At 48.1% G+C, this 18,339-nt stretch overlaps 1 protein-coding gene across 3 annotated transcripts; it reads left to right on the forward strand.

The window, feature by feature from the left end:
• Positions 1-12,747: 12,747 nt before the first annotated feature.
• LOC119951206 (zinc finger protein 135-like) lies at positions 12,748-16,643 on the forward strand. Of its 3 annotated transcripts, none has more exons than XM_038774235.1 (2): positions 12,748-13,007; positions 14,248-16,643. In XM_038774235.1, the coding sequence occupies exon 2, from the start codon at positions 14,373-14,375 to the stop codon at positions 15,717-15,719; it is 1,347 nt and encodes a 448-aa protein (XP_038630163.1). In that variant the 5' UTR covers positions 12,748-13,007; positions 14,248-14,372; the 3' UTR covers positions 15,720-16,643. The 3 variants fall into 3 exon arrangements, 2 of the variants coding, with proteins under 2 accessions (XP_038630163.1, XP_038630164.1); XR_005457542.1 differs by lacking the exon at positions 14,248-16,643 and adding an exon at positions 13,603-13,815 and having other exon boundaries at positions 12,875-13,007; XM_038774236.1 differs by lacking the exon at positions 12,748-13,007 and adding an exon at positions 13,043-13,613.
• Positions 16,644-18,339: the final 1,696 nt, after the last annotated feature.

An 18,339-nucleotide genomic window follows, 5' to 3' on the forward strand; every position in this document is an offset into this window, starting at 1 on the left:
GTGAACTTGCTGGTGTCTCTGCAGGTTGGGTAACTGAGTGAATTCCTTCCCACACTGAGAGCAGCTGAATGCTCCCTGTCCGGTGTGAACTCGCTGGTGTGTCTGCAGAAGGGGCAACCGAGTGAATCCCTTCCCACACTCAGAGCAGTTGAACGGCCTCTCCCCAGTGTGAACTTGCTGGTGTGTCCGCAGGTTGGATGAATCACTGAATCCCTTCCCACACACAGAGCAGGTGAACGGCCTTTCCCCAGTGTGACTGCGTCGATGAATTTCCAGCTCGGATGGGTACCTAAGTCTCTTCCCACAGTCCCCACATTTCCACCGTTTCTCCATGATGCGGGTGTTCTTCTGACTATCAACAATCAGTTAAAGCCACACACAGAACACGTGTACGGTCTCTCCCTGCTGTGAACAGTGTGATGTTTTTTCAGGCTGTGTAACTGGTTAAAGCTCTTTCCACGGTCAGTGCTCTGGAACACTCTCACTCGGGTGTGTGTGTCTCGGTGCTTTTCCAGTCACAATGATGTTTAAGGCCTTCTGATAATCATTTCTCCTAGGTTGAAAGGCCGATAATATTCAGATACCAATGAATTAAGCGATGTTGTCAGATGTTTAGTTTGATATTTCTGTCTGTGAATCCTTACCTTCTGATTTCCTATAAAAGGAATTTAGAAAATTCATCACTGTCAGTACAGGATAGAAATTCAGAACAGAGAATTCTAATAGTTATGGAACATTCTTTCCTCTCTCATCCACCAAAAGCTGCGAATGTCTGTCCCACACACTGCCTCTCCACTCTCTTTTTACATGATTGCAGCAAAGACTTTGACAAGGTCCCACTTGGGAGATTTATTAAGAAGGCAAATGCATCTGGAATACAGGGTGATTTGATATGGAGGATTCATAATTGGCTTAGCTGTAGGACACAGAGGGTGATGATAGATAGCTGCCTTAGTTTCTCGAAGCCAGCGACCAGTGGTGTACCACAGGGCCCATGCTGGGCCCCTTACTGTTGTCAGGGGCTGGTTTAGCACAGGGCTAAATTGCTGGCTTTGAAAGCAGACCAAGGCAGGCCAACAGCACGGTTCAATTCCCGTACCAGCCTCCCCGAACAGGCGCCGGAATATGGTGACGAGGGGCTTTTCACAGTAACTTCATTTGAAGCCTACTTGTGACATTAAGCGATTTTCATTCATTTCGTTTCATTTATATAAGTGACATAAAGGACTATGTGGGGATAGGATCAGTAAGTTTGCAGATGACACAAAGTTTGGCCGGATGGTTAACATTACGGTTCAGAGGCAGCACGGTGGCACAGTGGGTTAGCACTGCTGCCTCACGATGCTGAGGTCCCAGGTTCGATCCCGGCTCTGGGTCACTTTCCATGTGGAGTTTGCACATTCTCCCCATGTTTGCGTGGGTTTCACTCCCACAATCCAAAGATGTGCAGGCTAGGTGGATTGGCCACGCTAAATTGCCCCTTAATTGGAAAAAAAATTGGGTATTCTAAATTTACAAAATAAAACAGTGAGATTGAGTATCTCGGGTTACAGGAAGATACAGACGGGATGGTCAAATGGGTGGATAAATGGCAGATGGAATTTAACCACAAAGAGTGTGCGGTGATACAATTTGGAAGGCGTAATTTAATAAGAAAGTATACTATGCAAGTCTGACACTGGGAAGCCTCGGTAGGATTAGATGGGCAGGTCAGAGCCTTCCATGCATTGCTGCAGACTGGAAGGGGCTAAGGGCCTCTTCTGCACTGTAGTGTTTTGTGATTCTATTCTTAATCTTCTCTATCTAACATACAACCCCCCAGTTCTCCTTTTTTAAAAACTTTGTTCATGGACCAGCACTTAGTACCCTACCGGAATTTCCCATCTGTGTGGTTTGCTCGCTGGATAGCACAAGTGGTTAGCACTGTTGCTTCACAGCAGCAGGGTCCCAGGTTCGATTCCCCGCTGGGTCACTGTCTGTGCGGAGTCTGCACGTTCTCCTCACGTCTGCATGGGTTTCCTCCGGGTGCTCCGGTTTCCTCCCACAGTCCAAAGACGTGCAGGTTAGGTGGATTGGCCATGATAAATTGCCAAGGTTAGGAGGGGTTATTGGGTTACGGGGATAGGGTGGAAGTGAGGGCTTAAGTGTGTCGGTGCAGACTCAGTGGGCCGAATGGCCTTCTGCACAGAATGTTTTATTTCAGAGTCAACCACATTGCTAAGGATCTGGAGTCACATGTAGGCCAGACCAGGCAAGGATGCTCACATCAGCGAACCAGTTGGGATTTTACAATAATCGGCAATCATTTCATTCTTATCCATGATGTGGAGATGCCGGCGTTGGACTGGGGTGAGCACAGTAAGAAGTCTTACAACACCAGGTTAAAGTCCAACAGGTTTGTTTCAAACACGAGCTTTCGGAGCACGGCTCCTTCTTCAGGTGAATGGAAAGGCTTGCTCCGAAAGCTCGTGTTTGAAACAAACCTGTTGGACTTTAACCTGGTGTTGTAAGACTTCTTACTTCATTCTTATCATTAGACGATTAATTCCAGATTTTTATTGAATTCAGCATCTATTGTGCTCAGATTCGGTCCCAGAGTATTGTCCTGATCTCTGCATTACCAGTTGCAGTGACAATCCCACAATGTAATTGCCTCCCTCCTGAAGCTGCTGGACACAAAGACCTGAAAATCTTCCAGCAGAGGCTGCCAGACGGAGATATGTCTACATTACTGGACAGGAAATGTGTGTAATATACAGACTGGATTCACTTCCTTTCCCTTCAGTTGCTGCAAGTGACCAATTGATGGTGGGAATGAGAAAGGAAATGGAAAGGGGAGAAAAGAAAGTGTTTTACTCACAGATGTTGGAGACAGGAGGATGTTTCAGCGTGTGTGAAGCTCAATCTTCATTCACACAAAGCCGCGCTCTGATTGGCTGGAAGACACGAGTCCTTCCGGTGCTCCACCTTTTCTCTGTGGGCGGTGGTGTTGAGGAGATGCGAGTCGGAAGTGCGCATGTGCAGCTATCGGGGAAATGCGCATGTGCAGTGGTGAGGCAGTGACCGGGACAAGGCGGCGCACTGACCATCCGGGTCTTCCAGCCTTTCCCATTGGACACCAGCTCAGCGCAGCTGGAGAGAAAAGTCTCCCCCACCCCCCACGTGGGGTCCCGCCCCTCATTGGCTGTCAGCGGGACGGTTGACCAATGGGAAACCAGGAGGACCGGAAGGACTCTGCTCCTCCAGCCAATCAGAGCTGCTCCATTGTCTGAATGCGGAAGCTGGACAATGAGCAAAGCTGCTACTTCTGTCTGTGGATGAAGATTGAGCGTCGCACAGACTGAAACCTCCTCCTGTCGCCAACCTCTGTGAATAAAATACATTCTTTTCTCCCCCTTTCCATTTCTTTTCTCATTCTCACCTTCAATTGGTCACTTGCAGCAACTGAAGGGAAAGGAAGTGAATCCAGGGAGGGTGCAGACTCTAAAATACATTCTTTTCTCCCCCTTTCCATTTCTTTTCTCATTCTCACCTTCAATTGGTCACTTGCAGCAACTGAAGGGAAAGGAAGTGAATCCAGGGAGGGTGCAGACTCTGCAAAGCTTGGCCCAGGTCTCTCTCTTAAAGACATTGACATCCTTTGCTCCCTCAGCTTGACACATTTATTTGTCTGGCTAAAAGGATGGTCTCTTTCCTAATGTTCACAGTTAAAGGGCTGATTTCCCCAGGAGATGGCAGGCATTAAAAGGGCCAATATCAGGTTGATTAACTGTTCAGTACTTTAAAGAGTTGCTCCTTATTTTGCCTTTCCTCTAGTATACCTAGGCCTTTTCTTTTATTCATTTATGGGATGGCCAGCATTTCTTGCCCATCTCTAGTTGCCCTTCAGAAGGTGGTAGTGATTTGCCTTCTTGAACTGCTGCAGTCCTTGAGGTGTAGATACACCCACTGTTCTGTGAGAGAGGGAGTTCCAGGATGTTGCCCCTGCGACAGTGAAGGAACGGCGATATATTTCCAAGACAGGGTGGGGAGTGACTTGGAGAGGAATCTCCAGGCGGTGGGGCTCCCAGGTATCTGCTGCTCTTGTCCTTCTAGATGGTGGTGGTCCTGGGTTTGGAAGGTTCTGTCTCAGGAACCTTGATGAGTTACTGCATTGCATCTTGAAGATGGCTGTTACTATTCATCATTGGAGGGTTTGAATATTTGTGGAACGGGGAATAATAAAGCGGGGCTGCTTTGTCCTGGATTGTGTTGAGCTTCTTGAGTGTTGTTGGAGCTGCACTCATCCAGGCAAGTGGAGAGTATTCCATTACACTCCTGACTTGTGCCTTGTAGATGGTATTCAGGCTTTGGGGGGTCAGGAGGTGAGTTACTCGCTGTAGGATTCCTGGTCTTTGACCTGCCCTGGGAGCCAAGTATTAATATGGCTAGTCCAGGTCAGTTTCTGATCAATGGTAACCTCCAGGATGTTGACAGTGGGGGATTCAGCAATGGAATGCCTTTGATTTGATTTGATTTATTGTCACATGTACCGAAGTACAGCGTAAAGCATTTTTCTGCAGCGAAGAGAATGTACACAGTACGTATGTACAAGACAAAAAGAATAATCGACAGAGTACATTGACAAATGTTACATCGACAGACAGTGATTGGTTACAGTGCAGAAGAAGAGCGAAACAAAGCAAATACATGAGCAAGAGCAGCATAGGGCATTGTGAATAGTGTTCTTACAGGGAACAGATCAGTCCGAGAGGGAGTGGTTGAGGAGTCCAGTAGCAATGGGGAGGAAGCTGTTCTTTTGTCTGGATGTGCGGGCCTTCAGACTTCTGTACCTTCTGCCTGATGGAAGGGTCTGGAAGGCAATGCCTTGGTGGGAGGGGTCTCTGATAATGCTGTCTGCCTTCCTGACGCAGCGGGGGGTGTAGACAGAATCAATGTGGGGGGTGGCAAGCTTGTGTGATGCGCTGGGCTGAGATCACCACACTCTGCAGTTTCGTGCAATCTTGGGCCAGGCAGTTGCCATACCAGGCTGTGATGCAGCCGGATAGGATCCTCTCTTTGGCAATGTCGTCAGATCCTCTTTTGTAGAACATAGAACATACAGTGCAGAAGGAGGCCATTCAGCCCATTGAGTCTGCACCAACCCACTTAAACCCTCACTTCCACCCGATGCCCGTAACCCAATAACCCCTCCTCACCTTTTTTTGAACACTAAGGGCAATTTATCATGTCCAATCCACCTAACCTGCACGTCTTTGGACTGTGGGAGGAAACCCACGCAGACATGGGGAGAACGTGCAGACTCCACACAGACAGTAAACCAGCGGGGAATTGACCCTGGCGCTGTGAAGCCACAGTGTTATCCACTTGTGCTACCATGCTGCCCACAGAGATGGTCATTGCCTGGCACTTGTGTGACACGATTGTAACTTGACACTTGTCAGCCCAAGCGCCGATATTGTCCAGCTCTTGTCGCATTTGAACATGGACTGCTTCATTATCTGAGGAGTCACAAATGATGCTGAACATTGTGCAGTCATTCACAAACATCCCCACTTCTGACCTTATGATGAAGGGAGATCATTGATGAAGCAGCTGAAGGTGGTTGGGTCTAGGGCACTACTCTGAGGAATTCCTGCAGTGATTTCCTGGAGTTGAGATGATTGACCTCCAATCACCACAACCATCTTCCTTTGTGCCAGGTATAACTTCAACCAGCAGGGAGTTTGCCCCCTGATTCCCATTGACTCCAGTTTAGCTGGGGCTCCTTGATGCCATACTCGGTCAAATGCTGCCTTGATGTCAAGGGCAGTCACTCTCACCTCACCTCTGGCATTCAGCTCTTTTGTCCATGTTTGAACCAAGGCTGTATTGAGGTCAGGAGCTGAGTGACCTGGGCAGAACCCAAACTTAGTGTCTGTGAGCAAGGTATTGCTGAGTAAGTGTTGCTTGATAGCACTGTTTTTTTTTAATAAACAATTTTATTGAGGTAGTTTTTGGCTTTGTAAACAGATACAGACATCAACAGAAAGAAAGCAAAAAAGTGCAAACATCCATGTAGTTTCAATACTTCAATTGTAACACACTGCACAAGCCCGCTCCTCTCCCACCGGTACTACCTGCCATTTTATCCCTCCTACTCTACTCTCCCCCCCCCCCCCGACGCTCACTCTCCCGCAAAGAAGGCAATAAATGGTTGCCACCTCCGGGCGAACCCCTGTACAGATCCCCTCAAGGCGAACTTAATTTTTTCCCATACCCAGGAAACTCGACATGGGGGCTTTGAGTCCCTCCACGCCAATAGTATTCGTCGCCGGGCTATCAGGGAAGCAAAGGCCAAAACATCGGCCTCTTTCTCCCCCTGGACTCCCGGGTCTTCCGAAACCCCAAAAATTGCCACCCCTGGACCCATCGCCACCCTTGTTTTTAGCACCGGGACATGACGCCCGCAAATCCCTCCCAGTACCCCCTAAGCTTAGGGCATGCCCAAAACCTTGACAGCACTGTTGATGACTCCTTCCATCACTTTGCTGATAAGAGAGTAGACTGATAGGGCGGTAATTGGATTTGTCCCGTTTCTTGTGTACAGGACACACCTGGGGTAATTTTCCACATTGCTGGGTAGATGCCAGTGTTGTCACTGTACTGGAACAGCTTGGCTAGGGGTGCGGCAAGTTCTGGGACACAAGTCTTCAGTACTATTGCCAGAACATTGTCAGGGGCCCATAACCTTCGCAGGATCCAGTGCCTACAGCTGTTTCTTGATATCAGTGGAGTAGTGCTGGGGACTTCTGGAGGAGACCGAGATGGATCATCCACTCGGCAGTTCGGCATACAGATAATGTGGGAATCTGGTCCCAGGGTTTTCCAAGGTGTTTCGAGTGGGACTGCAGGTGAGTGAGTTGCTAGCAGAGATAATAATGTTGTGACTGAACAAGATCAGTTGTGAAGCTTTGTTGATTTTGAAACCCCATTCCTCCAATAGGTATTGTCTAAAAAACCCTCCATCGCACCTCCTTTCATATTGAAACTCAACCCCCACCCCACCCTCTCGGACACCCGCATTCCACCAACCACCCCTCGTCCCGTGGTTGAAGTGTGCCTTATTTCTTTTACCTTTGGTTGTGACCCAGGACAATATAGGTCAGAGAGATGTCTAATGTGGGGACATTTTTTTATTCATAGTTCTGTAATAATAATCTTTATTAAGTGTCACAAGTAGGCTTACATTAACACTGCAATGAAGCCCTGTTCCACTGAGTCTACAGCACAGGGCCAGGCCAGTCGGCTCAATTGTAGTATTAATGCTCCACATGAGCCTCCACCCACCCCATGAGCCTTCATCTCCCCCCATCAGCATCCCCTAGAACAGTACAGCACAGAACAGGCCCTTCGGCCCTCGATGTTGTGCCGAGCAATTATCACCCTACTCAAACCCACGTATCCACCCTATACCCGTAACCCAACAACCCCCCGCCTTAACCTTACTTTTTAGGACACTACGGGCAATTTAGCATGGCCAATCCACCTAACCCGCACATCTTTGGACTGTGGGAGGAAACCGGAGCACCCGGAGGAAACCCACGCACACATGGGGAGGACGTGCAGACTCCACACAGACAGTGACCCAGCCGGGAATCGAACCTGGGACCCTGGAGCTGTGAAGCATTTATGCTAACCACCATGCTACCGTGCTGCCCCTTCTATTCCTTTCTCCCTCATGTCTGTATCTAGCTTCCCCTTCAATGTCTTCATGCTGTACCACTCTCTGTGGTAGCGAGTTCCACATCGTCACCACTCGCTGGGTAAAGAGGTTTTTCAAAATATCCTTCACTTATCTGTGATTCTTCACTTACCTGTCACACCGAGGGAACAATTCTAGGGACGGACACTAAAGAGGCGACGGAAGGTTTTGCAGAATTTCCAAATCAAACTCCGGCACAGAAAGGCCTGAAAGCTGATCTGAAACCCCGTGGAAGTGGGAGAGTGTTCCAACCTGAAACACTGGTTTGTGTGGTGGCTTGTTTTTTCGTATATCAGTGAGAAAGGTCTGTGGAAACAGTGAGAACTCAACCCTCTTTCATTAAACAACAATAAAAGTCTTCAGTAAAGTAGATGAAAGATAATGAAACATTACAAAGAACAATCTTATACTTCGGCACGTTAACATGACTACCACACGGTAAGGCCAAAGTGACCAGGACTTGGGAATGGTCATCCTTTTAACAAAGAAAATGATCCTTTGCACAAACTGGCCTTTTGTCTGCAGCACTTCATCTGTAGCTGAGCTGTTTCCTGTGGATGGCTTCCCCTCACTATCTCTCTTACTTGATTCTTCAACACCTCATCTGTGACCCGCCTGCTTCCTGGCTCACAGCACTCTGCAATTGAGACATTTAATAGTCAAAGAACAGCCTGTTCCCTATTCTTTCCTGTTCCTTCTGTTCTCTTAGTTGCTGCCCAGACATGGTTGACAAAGTACTTGGCTGTTTGATTTTACTTGTGCAAAAAACAAGACATTCATTTTAACAGCACCTACCATCCAGATCTCAGAATGAGCAGAAAGAGTTAATGGTCATTAACACTGAACTAAATGGTCCTGTTAGTGAGATACAGGATACAGCTGGAAAAAATCCAAACCACTGGACTGAGATCAAAAGACCAGTCACAACCTCAAACTGTTTGGGCAGCACGGTAGCATAGTGGTTAGCACAATTGCTTCACAGCTCCAGGGTCCCAGGTTCGATTCCCGGCTTGGGTCACTGTCTGTGCGGAGTCTGCACATCCTCCCCGTGTGTGCGTGAGTTTCCTCCGGGTTCTCCGGTTTCCTCCCACAGTCCAAAGATGTGCAGGTTAGGTGGATTGGCCATGCTAAATTGCCCGTAGTGTCCAAAATTGCCCTTAGTGTTGGGTGGGGTTACTGGGTTATGGGGATAGGGTGGAGGTGTTGACTTGGGTAGGGTGCTCTTTCCAAGAGCCGGTGCAGACTCGATGGGCCGACTGGCCTCCTTCTGCACTGTAAATTCTATGATAAATGTGGAAGATTCAAAAGTATCAGAAAGAAAATGTAAGATCCAAAACGAGGAGGTGGTTGATGTTGCTCAGAAAAGATTCAATGGAATCTAATCTGAATGGGATTAGGGGAAATTGACAGACTGAGAATTGTTTAAAGATGAGACCAAGCAAGGCAGCATGGTGGCACAGTGGTTAGAACTGCTGCCTACGGCGCTGAGGTCCAAGTTCGATCCTGGCTGTGGGTAACTGTCCGTGTGGAGTTTGGACAAGCATTCTCGATTTCCATGTTATAATGCTGAGAGCTTTATGGTGAAGGAAGAAGCTGGAGCCAATCTGTACTTGGTATAGATTTATTCACAGAGTGAAACATTACAGGTAGATACCTCCTGACCCAACTCCACGTCAGTCAGTGTCTCTTGTTACAGACAGGAGGGGAAGTAATTTAAACAGCCCTGATTTCACCTCTCACTGCCGATCTGTAAACAGAATGGAGTTTTTCATTTCTGATCTCCCCCTTTATAAGAGGTGGCGTATTTGCCCTCACCTTTCAGTTTGGTGAGAGCTCAAAACCAGCCTTCGGGCGGAGTCAATCTTTATTTGGTCTGGATTTGGTCACAGTGAAATGTTACATTTATATATCAACTGACACCATCTAATCCTCCTTTAAAATATACCATTATAAAATCCAGGGGGGGGGGGGCTCCTTGAACGGGCAGTGAAACAAAAACAAAATTACCAAAGTTAAGTTGTAAAACTTGAAACTAAAATGTTGATCTTGTGAGTCAATGATGCAGCCCAACCCCCGTAGTGCCCACCGGGAATGAAGAATGGCTCTTTATATTTGCTCAAGTAACCATCCAATCAATACTGTGGACACTGAAACCCAACAGATACAATTAACGCCACAGTCAGAGCATCTGAAATGTCTCTAATCAGTGTGAGTGTCCTGGTGTCTCAGCAGCTCAGATGAACATGTGAATCCCATCCCACACTGAGAGCAGGTGAACGGCCTCTCCCCAGTGTGAACTCGCTGGTGTGTCTGCAGGTGGGATGACTGAGTGAATCCCTTCCCACACTTCGAACAGATAAAAGGCCGCTCCCCGTTGTGAATCCGCTGATGTGTCAGCAAGTGGTAGGACTGAGTGAATCCCTTCCCACACTGAAAGCAGATGAATGGTCTCTCCCCAGTGTGAGCTCGCTGGTGTCTCAGCAGGGTGGATGAATCAATGAATCCCTTCTCACACATGGAGCAGGTGAAGGGCCTCTCCCCAGTGTGAATTCGCTGGTGTGTCAGCAGGTGGGATAACCGAGTGAATCCCTTCCCACATTGAGAGCAGGTGAAAGGTTTCTCCCCAGTGTGAACTTGCTGATGTTTCTGGAGAGTGGATGAATCAATAAATCCCCTCCCACAGTGAGAGCAGGTATATGGCCTCTCTCCAGTGTGAACCCTCTGGTGTAACTTCAGATTGGATGACATAATGAATCCTTTCCCACACTGAGTGCAGGTGAAAGGCCTCTCCCCAGTGTGAATTGGCTGATGTGTCTGCAGGTGGAATAACCGAGTGAATCCCTTCCCACAGTCAGGGCAGGTGAACGGCTTCTCCCCAGTGTGAGTGCGTAGATGAATTTCCAACTCAGATGGGGCTTTGAATCCATTCCCACATTCTCCACATTTCCACGGTTTCTCCATGGTGCGGGTGTCCTTGTGTCTCTCCAGGTTCACCGCCCAGTTGAGGTCTCATCCACACACAGAACAGGTGTACGGTCTCTCCCCGCTGTGAATGGTGTGATGTCTTTTCAGGCTGTGTAACTGGTTAAAGCTCTTTCCACAGTCAGTGCTCTGGAACACTCTCACTCGGGTGTGTGTGTCTCGGTGCTTTTCCAGTCACACTGATGGTTAAAATCTTCTGAACTGGACAGAACAACCATATCTCCCTTCAGACACAAAGGCCAGTGATATTTAGGCCCTGTGAAATTGAGTGACTCTGTCAGATCCTAACACGATGTCTGGTGTAAGATTTCTGTGTAAATCTTCCTCTTTAATCGTCCTGCAAAAGGAATTTCCAAAAATAACCAGTCAATACAGGTTAGAAATTCAGAACAGACAATTCTAGTTTCAATGGAACAGTCTCTCCCTTCTCGATCCCCCAAAGCTGTAAATCTCCGTCCCACACACTCTCCCTCCAATCTCACTCTGCTGTATATAATATTAACCCGCCCAATTTTCTTGAAGGTTCGGATTCAGGCTAATCGACAGACCCTTGCTTACCGGTTCCTGCCCAAGACACGAGGCAGAAAAACCTGCATGCAGCCTGGAAGCTAAACCTATTTCATAGAATTATAGAATTTACAGTGCAGAAGGAGGCCATTCACCCCCATCAAGTCTGCACCGGCCCTTGGAAAGAGCATCCTACATAAGCCCACACCTCCACCCTATCCCTGCAACCCAGTAACCCCACCTAACCTTTGTTTTGGACACTAAGGGCAATTTAGCATGGCCAATCCACCTAACCTGCACATCTTTGGACTGTGAGAGGAACCTGGAGCAATCGGAGGAAACCGACGCAGACACAGGAGAAAGTGCAGACTCCACACAGACAGTAACCCAAGCCGGAAATCGAATCTGGGACTCTGGAGCTGTGAAGGAACCGTGCTAACCACTGTACTGCCGTGATCGCCGCTTCTACAACTGGACTCAGAATGTGAATAATATAGAGGATTGTATCATTGAGATACAGGGCGATTGAGGGAGAAATTTAAGTAGCAAGTGGTGACAACTCATTGCTGTATGCTGCTGGAAACAAAAATGATCAAATGTAATTAGATGGGCATTTGCAGGAAATACACTTGCAGGGAAACTGGGATACAGGGGCTGGTTTAGCACACTGGGCTAAATAGCTAGTTTTAAAGCAGACCAAGGCAGGCTAGAGGATGGGTTCAATTCCCGTATCAGCCTCGCCAAACAGGTGCCGGAATGTGGAGACTATGGTCTTTTCACAGTAACTTCATTTGAAGCCAACTTGTGACAATAAGCGACTTTCATTTCATTTTCATATAGGACTGACTGAATCGCTCAACAGAGTCGGCATGGACGAGTTATCAAAGCAATTCTTTCTGTGCCCAATGATTCTATAAGCAGAAATATATAAAGTCGCTACACTATTATATTACAAGACTAAAAATACAAATCAATGTACTTCATTACTGGACCACAAATAATATGTCTAATCTGTACCACATAACAACACTAGACATGTCTCTGTCCAATATTAATTGACTGTCCCCTTAAATGTCAGCCATCTCCTGGGAAAACCTGCCCTTTAATTATGAACATTGGGAAAGAGACCATCCTTTTAGCCAGACAAATAAATGTGTCAAGCTGAGGGAGCAAAGGATGTCAGTGTCTTTAAGAGAGAGAGAGACCTGGGCCAAGCTTTGCAGAGTCTGCACCCTCCCTGGATTCACTTCCTTTCCCTTCAGTCGCTGCAAGTGACCAATTGAAGGTGAGAATGAGAAAAGAAATGGAAAGGGGGAGAAAAGAAAGTGTTTTACTGACAGATGTTGGAGACAGGAGGAGGTTTCAGTCCGTGTGAAGCTCTTTAGTCCCACAAAGCCCGCGCTTATTGGCTGGCGGTCCTAAGTCCTTCCGGTCCTCCAATCTTCCTATTGGTCAATACATCAGCCGGAAGGTCAGGGGGCGGGCTCTCAGCCGCACATGCACAGTCCCAGGGAAGGGGGAGGTCACTGAGCGGCTTTTCGCGCTAGCGGGAGCCGTCAGCCGGTTGCCTGGGGGGGTGGAGGGTGTCAAAACAATGGGTGTCCGCGAGTCGGGTCCACGCACTGGAACCTGGAGACGTCACCGCGGAGCAGAGTGATTCCTATTGGCTGATGATGTGGATCCTTGGGTGAATTGGCTGATTCATTGGTCGGAGCCGTGAATCGGTTGTGAGCCGCAAGGCTTTCGGGAGGAATGCGCATGTGCAGGTTTTCAGGTACATGCGCATGTGCGGGGGGGGGGTGAGGTGAGGCGGGGCGCGGGACAGCGGCACACTGACCATCCGGGTCTCCCAGCCTTTCCCATTGGACACCAGCTCAGCGCGGCTGGAGGGAAAAGTCTCTCCCACCCCCCACGTGGGGTCCCGCCCCTCATTGGCTGTCAGCGTGGGGGGATGGCCAATCAGAAACCGGGGCGACCGGAAGGACTGCTCCTCCAGCCAATCAGAGCTGCTCCATTGTCTGAATGCGGAAGCTGGACAATGAATTTGTTAATCTGCTGGACTGCCCAACAAAGCTGCTGATGCTCTTCTCGATGAATGAAGAGTCAGCTACACACAGATAAAAATTTCCCCCTGTCACCAACATCTGTGAATAAAACACTTTCTTTTTTCTCCCCCTTTCCATTTCTTTTCTCATTCTGACCTTCAGTTGTTGACTTGCAGGAAAATTCTGCTGCATCTTCACCAACTGAAACCATCCTGTTCATTGAGCACATTTTTAGTCCAGCAATATGGACATGTATCTGTCTGGCAACCTGCATGAAGATCTTAAGTCTCTGACAGTGATGGCTTTTGTAACCTCCTTTTACAGGATTTCAGAAGGTGAGGATAAGCAGACAGAATTCTCAAATCAAACTTCACATCAAAATCTTGACAGTCACTCGATTCATTGGAACCGACAAAGAATACAAAGGACAGTCCAGCACAGGAACAGGCCCTTCGGCCCTCCAAGCCTGTGCCGATTATGATGCCTATCTAAACTAAAACCTGCTGCACTTCCGTAGTCCATATCCCTCTATTCCCACACTATATTTGTCAAGGTGCCTCTTAAATGTCACTGTTATATAGGGGCTGTTTAGCACAGGGCTAAACTGCTGGCTTTGAAAGCAGACCAAGGCAGGCCAGCAGCACAGTTCGATTCCTGTATCAGCCTCCCCGAACAGGTGCCGGAATGTGGCGACTAGGGGCTTTTCACAGTAACTTAATTGAAGCCTACTCGTGACAATAACCGATTTTCATTTCATTTCATATCTGCTTCCACCACCTCCCCCGACAGTGCATTCTAGGCGCTTGCCATCCTTTGTAGAAAACGTGCCTTGCACATCACCTTGCCCCTCTCACATTAAACCTATGTCCCCTGGTAATAGACTTTGCCACCTTGGGGAAAAGCGAACCTGAATATTATCAGCCTTCAAAGCGAGATGGATAAATGTTGCTGTTCTGTCTGCTTCTGTAGGTTTTAAACTTTGGAAAGAGCTTTAATCCGTTGCACAATCTCGAAAAAATATCGCACCAGTCACGGCGGGGAGAGACAGTGTTAGATTGATTGTCTAACTGTAGACACACAAGGATATCTGTACCATGGAGAAACGGTGGAAATGTGCGGACTGCGGGAAGAGATTTCGATTCCCATCTGCAGTGGAAACTCATCGCCGCACCCACACTGGGGCGAGGCCATTCTGCTGCTCTCTGTGTGGGAAGGGATTCAGTGATTCATCCACACTGCGGAGACACCAGCGAGTTCACACCAGGGAGAGGCCGTTCACCTGCACTGAGTGTGGGAAGGGATTCACTCAGTTATCCAATTTGCGGACACACCAGCGAGTCCACACTGGGGAGAGGCCGTTCACCTGCTCTCAGTGTGGGAAGGGATTCACTCAGTCAGCCCACCTGCTGACACATCAGCGCATTCACATGGGCGAGAAACCATTCAAATGCTTTGTGTGTGGGAAGAGTTTCATTCAGTCGTGCAATCTGCTACTGCACCAGCGCATTCACACCGGGGAGAGACCATTCACCTGCTCCGTTTGTGGGAAGGCATTCACTCGGTTATCAAGGCTGCAGGTACACCAGCCAATTCACACCAGAGAGAGGCCGGTCACTGGTCCTGTGCGTGGAAAAAGAATCACTCAGTCATCCCACCTGCTAACCCACCACATCACTCGCACCAACGAGAGGCCCTTTAAATGTTCTGACTGTGGAAGTGGCTTCAAAAGCTCTCAGGGATTGACCACTCACCAAAACATTCACACAGGGGAGAGACCGTTCAATTGCTCTGTCTGTGCGAAGAGCTTTAGAACATTATCCCATCTCCGGACACATCAACGTATTCACACTAGGGAGAGGCCGTTCACCTGCTCTCAGTGTGGGAAAGGATTTACTCAGTTACCCCACCTGCAGACACACCAGCGAATTCACACTGGGGAGAGGCCGTTCACCTGCTCTGTGTGTGAGAAGGGATTTACTCAGTTATCCACCCTGCGGTCACACCAGCGAGTTCATACCGGGGAGAGGCCATTCACCTGCACTGAGTGTGGGAAGGGATTCACTCATTTATCCAGCCTGCTCAGACACAAAGTCACTCACACCAATGAGAGACCTTTTAAATGCTCTGACTGTGGGAGCAGCTTCAAAAGCTCTCAGGTACTGATGATCCACCAGCGCATTCACACCGAGGAGAGACCGTTCAGCTGCCCCCACTGCACAAAGAAGTTTCGAACATCGTCCACCCTGCGGCTACACCAGAGAGTTCACACTGGGGAGAGACCATTCACCTGCCCTGTGTGTGAGAAGGGATTCAGTGATCCATCCCACCTGCGGAGTCACCGTCAAGTTCATACTGGGGAGAGGCCGTTCATCTGCTCTCAATGCGGGAAGGGGTTTCGTGATTCATACCACTTGCTGAGACATCAGCAAGTTCACAATTGATTACAAGGATTGGATTCTGTTGTTATTGCTGCTGTTAACGTAAGGGTCCTTGCTTTGATTCCTTTATTTCCCATTTCTTTTACTTTGTGGTTATCATTTTTGATCCATGGATATCCAGTGGACATTTAACTTTAAGTCGAGCAGAGGAAATGAGGAACTCCAAAGTTGCAAAATACACTGTTCTATTGGAGATTTAGCTTTTAAATAGCAGAGTGCAGACTTTCTGCCACCCAAGAGATCAGAGGGATTCGATTGGTTGGCTGGTGGCCAATGAATTGGCAAAAAATGATAGTCTGCCCAGTGACAGGCGGTGATTGGGTCCCAACCATTTAGGATGGTTTTCAGAGAACCCAGGAAGGGACAGTATGGTCCTGGATGCTGAGAGGTACAGCTGTGAAGGGCTGTCTGTCTCGCTGTGTCTCTCTTTCAGTCTGTCCCTCTCTGGCTGTCTGTCTCTCTCCCTCTCTCTGTCAGTGTCTTTGTCTCTGTCTCTCTCTCTGACTCTCTCTCTCTCTCTGACTCTCTCTCTCTCCCTGTCTATCTCTCCACTTTTCCAGAAATACTACATATCTGCTGTTTTGTGAACCTGCAGGGAAGTTTGAGACCTTGATGAATCTACAGTGAAAACCGTTACATACTGAAAGCAAAAAACATTCAACCGAAGGCCGAGACTGAAGAAGGGTACACTGGAAGATTTCCATCTGAAACAAAGACTTTTATCCCTTTTATTTTGCTTCACACGCCTCTTTTCCCTCTTGTGTTTCTCTGTCTTGTGTGTGCTTGGAAGGGTGAGCGTTAGAAACGGTAGCACAGTGGTTAGCACTGTTGCTTCACAGCGCCAGGGTCCCAGGTTCGATTCCCGGCTTGGGTCACTGTCTGTGCGGGGTCTGCACGTTCTCCCCGTGTCAGCGTGGGTTTCCTCCGGGTGCTCCGGTTTCCTCCCACAGTCCAAAGACGTGCAGGTTAGGTGAATTGGACATTCTGAATTCTCCCTCTGTGACCCGGACAGGCGCCGGAATGTGGCGACTGGGGGATTCTCACAGTAACTTCATTGCAGTGTTAATGTCAGCCTACTTGTGACAATGGAGATGATTATTATTATTATAGTTAACCAGTTGTATTTGCTGCCTATTTACTCATAGTTATTGTTATTAATAAAGATTAATTGTGTTTAACTTTACAATCCTACTGACTGGTGTTTGGCTGCCCAATAACTACAGAGGCACTTTGGGTATTTTCTAAGAATTAATTGGTCAATTTCAATTGTGTAGCCACTCTGGGTCATGTAGGGCTGGAATTGACCGTGCACTAGCCCAAGGTTCATAACAATAGAACATAGAACAGTACAGCACAGAACAGGCCCTTTGGCCCTCGATGTTGTGCCGAGCATTGTCCGAAACCAAGATCAAGCTATCCCACTCCCTGTCATTCTGGTGTGCTCCATGTGCCTGTCCAATAACCGCTTGAAAGTTCCTAAAGTGTCCGACTCCATTATCACAGCAGGCAGTCCATTCCACACCCTAACCACTCTCTGAGTAAAGAACCTACCTCGGACATCCCTCCCACCCTGAATCTTATAGTTCTGCCCCCTTGTAACAGCAACATCCACCCGAGGAAATAGTCTCTGAACGTCCACTCTATCTATCCCCCTCATCATCTTATAAACCTCTATTAAGTCGCCTTTCATCCTCCTCCGCTCCAAAGAGAAAAGCCCTAGCTTCCTCAACCTTTCTTCACAAGACCTATCCTCCAAACCAGCAGTCGATACGTTATTAACATCGGTTGTTTCCAACGTTTCGACTTTAACTCGTTTGGTGCGCAACGGGGCTAGTTTGGGGGCTGGATAACAGTCGGGCTGACACTAGGAGTAGGCATGACATTAGGAAGGTCATTTCTGTTGTCACTAGATGTGTCACTTCCGTCACTATCCTTGTCAGAGCTAACGTGCTGCTTTTGCTCAGTGCCTCGTGTATTGATAACAATCGTGGGGCCTGGTGAAGCTGCAGCGATTCTTAATCACAGAGAAAGGATTTCCATTCGGGATTTGTGGGGTATATTGGTCGACTACATTCGCATTGCAGGTGGGCGCCACATTTAAAGCTTTCACATCGTTTTTCAAATATTTAGATTTAATCACATCCAGGACTGAACCATGTTCATTCTGACACTTGGTGAAGTGGGAGGGTCAGAGGGTTTCTCTCTGCTGGATTGGCCGGTCTCACCACTTTGCTTCCAGTGGGCTGATGCTCTTTGAGCCTGGGAGAGCACATTTCCACTGAAATGATCCACAAAAGCTGCTGAAGGACCTGTATTTTATCCTGGGTGGTAAATAGTGATTTTGCCCCACTACAGGCAGATCTGAAATAAACACAGAAAGAACTGGAAAAACGCAGCAGGTCTGGCAGCATCTGTGGAGAGAGAAACAGAGTTAATGTTTCACGTCCAATGTAACTCTGCTTCAGAACTAAAGAGAGGGAGAAATATGATGGGTTTGGTGCTGGTGAGTAAGAGGGAGGATCAGGTAGAGCAAAAGGGAAAGTTAGGGATTGGTTAGAGGGTGGGTGAGATTAAATCACCCACCCAACCACTCAGGTGGGTTTCCTCCGGGTGCTCCGGTTTC

The sequence above is a fragment of the Scyliorhinus canicula genome, chromosome 17 (assembly GCF_902713615.1).
Source record: "Scyliorhinus canicula chromosome 17, sScyCan1.1, whole genome shotgun sequence".
In the NCBI taxonomy this organism is placed as follows: Eukaryota; Metazoa; Chordata; class Chondrichthyes; order Carcharhiniformes; family Scyliorhinidae; genus Scyliorhinus; species Scyliorhinus canicula.